At 29.5% G+C, this 4,467-nt stretch overlaps 1 protein-coding gene across 1 annotated transcript; it reads right to left on the bottom strand.

Annotated features, from left to right (window-relative positions):
• Positions 1-466: 466 nt before the first annotated feature.
• On the bottom strand, positions 467-2,312 carry LOC130820874 (peroxidase 5-like). The gene is made up of 2 exons (XM_057686416.1): positions 2,006-2,312; positions 467-1,411 (listed from the first exon to the last, which is right to left on the bottom strand). The coding sequence occupies exons 1-2, from the start codon at positions 2,216-2,218 to the stop codon at positions 629-631; spliced, it is 996 nt and encodes a 331-aa protein (XP_057542399.1). The 5' UTR covers positions 2,219-2,312; the 3' UTR covers positions 467-628.
• Between the last annotated feature and the right edge of the window lie 2,155 nt (positions 2,313-4,467).

Genomic DNA, 4,467 nt, shown 5'->3' with positions numbered 1-4,467 from the left:
TCCTTCCCTCTTCCCAGTTTCAGACTCTTTTGTCTAAGCTTGGCATGTGTAATACTCCCCAAGCTTGAGGGGGGATGTTAATATACTAGCTTCTTCATATGGTTTTCGGTTCTTTGTAAAATAGTAGCAATACCATATTTGTCCTTTAGTCGTTGTAACAGCTTTCTATTTTCTGTTATCAGTGTACTACTCTCGCCTATATAATAGGTGTGTAGGTCATACAGCTGTAGTGTGATAATAATAACAAGATTCCAAAACCTTTTTTCTCTCTCTAAGTTCTTGTATTCTTTATTTGCTGTAAGCTACATTAATGGCTTCGTATTGAGCTTACTAACAAGAAATGAAAAAAAACTATTACTAAATGGGAAATAGAACATTAGTTGTGAGCTGACCTAATATATATAGAAATGAGACGATATTAGTAATGAGTTCAAAGGAATATATAATTAAACATATCCACACAATATAATGTATATATATGTTCACTCGATCAAATTATACCAATATAATAATATTTTTATTACAATTGAAAATAAAGAATATAAAATGAATCAGCAAATAATGAATCAACATATAAAGTGCATGAATAAACAAATTCTTATGCTACTAAAACTTAGACTATCAATATCTATGAATTAACAAGCCTGCAATTTTTTCTGATCTCTCCCTCATTACCAGTGAGCACCTCAATGGAACCCATATGAACCATAGCTTTAGCAAACTTCTTAGCCCAAACTCCTCCACGTGACCCCAATTTCCTCACAATATGAACCGTTGATGGGTTAGTCATGAGAGCTTCATCCGACGTCAATAACCCTCTATGATTTTGCAAGTTTTTATAATACATATCATCCAATCTATTCGGTGTAACGAAATCTAAAGAAACTGTTGGATCATTACCATTAGGATTGCCAGCTGGAACATTATGGCACTTTCCCTTCAAAATAAGGGCAAGATTAGGGTCTAAAGTCGGGTCTTGTGGGTGGGTTGCATTGAAAGAATAAAGTCTATTTGTAAAGGCAGAACAATGGGAAATTCCAATTGTGTGGGCTCCAGAAAGGGTGACTAATTCTTGTAAAGAAAGCCCTTTATTTGCAAAATTTTGATTAAGTTGATTTAAGTTGAAGTCTGGTTTTGGAAGGTTTCCTGTTGGGTCATTTATGCTGGAGATTGTTCCGTCCCTACGTCCTGATTTGACTGCATAATTGATCCCTCCTAGTCTTGAGGCGCTGTCTCGAGCTGTAAAGGCTATGATATCTGCGCATGAGACTGTTTCAGGGCATCGAGCTTCTAGCTCGGCTTTGGCCTCGTTGATGACTTCGAAACCTCGTAAACTTGGGTTGTTTGCAGGATGTTGTTTCTCTACTTGGTTCCCTGGTGTTGGGTCTAGTAGTATCGATCCATCACATCCCTGAAAATTGATTGATATATTTTTATATTGTTAGTTAATATATCACAAATTCCTGTGAGAAACAGTCTGTTTGAGCGATCATCTCTAATAGATCGGCCCATAAAGGAAAATATAGAGTAAAAGTATACATTAAACTTTAATGGATTAGGTCTGAGAGACGTCTGTCAGAGTGACAGTCTCTTAGAAGACCGGCTGTTAATATATATACCAAGAATTAAACTTGAACCTAGTAAATTTAAATGGTAAATTCTTTATTAATACCATCTCATCATGAACGGTTGATATTGGCTTATCCAATATTAGTTTTAAAAAAAATTGAAATAAAAGCTTTCTATTTACTTAATTAATATTTTTAAAATAAATATATTAATTGGGCTGCTTATCTGAATATGTCTCATGGTGAGACAGTCTTATATAAAATTAGTTGTATTTTAAAATGGAAAATTAAAGTGAAAAAATGTTTTTTTACTTTTAAAATAAAGAAGACGAGCTGAATAGGTACGGTTTAAATTTGTATCCAATATAAAAAAATATGCAAATTTTTGTAAAATATATACTAACTAAGCTAATTACTTCGACATTGAAAGTTCATACCCTAACGAAACAATCATGAAAGTGCATCCTAATAAGGCCAGCTCCTAATCCAGGATTTTGAGAAATAGCCTTATTTACCACATTCCTCACTATTGCTTCCGCAGATGGACAACTCTTACGATAAAAACCAACTTTAAGATTGGATGCCATGATCGATGTTGTTGACAATATAACAACAAAAATGAAGAAGCTCAAATTGGTAGAATACTTCATGTTAATTTTCCTTCGTGTCAAAATCAAGCTATTATTGATGGGATGAAAAATAAATAAATAAATTTTAATTTTTTTGATTATTATTGCTTATTACAATAAGTGAAAGATTAGATGAGAAATTGGGTTAAGATTAATGGCGTATATATAGTATGTAGGTTGTGAATGGTTGAATTTATTTATTGTTTTTAATTCAAAGTTTTGAACAAAACGTGTGACAAGAACAACCAAATACTTGCATATACGTAAAGAAATACATACAAATGGTCAACTATTCATGCATCTCTTTATATATTTGATGTTTTGAACTGCTCAAATTTTACATGCCACTTTATTTGGTTGTGTTATAAATATAATAATAACCACTCCTTCATGGCACTTGTAATAAGAAAAAGCTCATCATTTTAAAGATGAGATTTTCATATTAAATTTTCCTATTTTTTAAATAAAAATTATTATGTTTTACAAAAATTTATTATATAGATGCACTACTAAATATTAATTGTAATATTACATAAAGTAAAGTATTGCATTATTAAGTGTTTAAATCAGGCACAATTTAACCTAGCTTTTAGAAAAAAAACACACACAAAAAGAATATAAAACTATGCTTATCTATCAATTTAAATTAATGCCTTTCAAAAATTTGTCTACTCATATACTTCCTTAGTCTAAATTAATTACTTGTAGTTTTGAATGGTGACACAAATATTAATAAAAGTCATTTTTTTTATGTATTTTGTTTATTTTATTCTTTTTATATGGTAGTTGAAAAAGTAATAATATGATGAGTGATAATAAAATAGGGGTAAAATAGAAAACTATTGAGTTGCTTTATTGCCATAGATAGAAAGAGTGCATAAAGTATTATAAAACGGAAGAAATATATTATTTTCAACTAGTTTTTTGAGAAACCGTCTTTTTGAAAGACGTATTATAAGCCCAACCCATTAAAGATTAATGTCTACTTATCGTATTCTTAATACCCACTTACATTATCTTTAATGTCTATTTACTGAATCTTTAATGCATACTTTCGATATCTTAAATGTCTATATGCATTATTCTTAATGCCTATTTACTATATTTTAAAAAATATATGATAGGCCGTCCAATTAGAAATGGATCATCAAAAATTTGTGTATCATTTTTTATTAATTATTTTAAATTTAATACACACTGCTGCTCGAACCATACCATTCTTCAATCTCTATGTTCTGGAGGCTGAAAATAGGCTACCAATATTACCTTCCTTTTTGAAACCTCGCCAAAGACTTGAAAACATTGACTTTCAAAACTTTCAACTGTACGCTACGAGGACCTAGGTTTTCGATATACAATAGTGTAACTATAAAATAATTAATTTAAACATTGAGATAAAAATAAAGAAATAATTATTTCGAACAATTTAATAGTTTATTCAATGTTTTTATAATAATCTAAACTTTTATTTAATATTAAATCTCAACTTTTATTTAATACTCCCTCCACATCAATATAATTGTCCATTTGCTTGGGCACGGTTATTAAGGGTGGTGTGGGGTCCATTAAAAATGTGGTAATTGGGTAAGTAGTGAAAGGTAATTAATGAAGGGTAAGTAGTGAAGGTTAGTTGGGTAAGTAAGATATATGGGGTATATTCGTAATTACTTGTTTGAACTAAGAATATTTAGGTAAAAAAAATTAACAAAAATAGAAGTCTGACTATTAATATGGTTTTGCCAAATAAAGAAATGTGACAATTAAAATGATGTGGAGAGAGTATTTACTTTCAATTAGATATGAATAATTTTAACTATAGGTAATAAATTAAAAACTCACTTGTATAAAAATACTCACTTTAATTAACTAATTAATGTTTTATATGCTATTTTAGTCGTTTGGAAGTTATATTGACACTTTCAATATTAAAAGACTCATTTTAGTAGTTTTAAATACCTACTTTAAATATAAATGGGCTATTAATATAAAATTACAGTCTCATATAAGAGTTACTTTAACACTTTAAACCCTTACTTCTCTTTGTCTATTTTCTTTCTATTTCATTATCACTCTGAATAATAAAACAACTACCAAGGCATAATCACACTTTATTTAACATGCAATAATGTCTAGAAAAAATTTAATTATGAAGGTTTGACCTTTAGATACTTCTTTTTCAAAAATATGATATTTTATTAATCTTACACAGGTTTGACTTTTGCATTTTGTTTCTTATTCTAAAAGACCTACCGATTTTCTTCACCTGCTAT

Source organism: Amaranthus tricolor, chromosome 8 (assembly GCF_026212465.1).
Source record: "Amaranthus tricolor cultivar Red isolate AtriRed21 chromosome 8, ASM2621246v1, whole genome shotgun sequence".
Lineage (NCBI taxonomy): Eukaryota > Viridiplantae > Streptophyta > Magnoliopsida > Caryophyllales > Amaranthaceae > Amaranthus > Amaranthus tricolor.
Note: the sequence above shows the minus strand (reverse complement) of the source record. Positions and strands in the feature narration are given on the sequence as shown.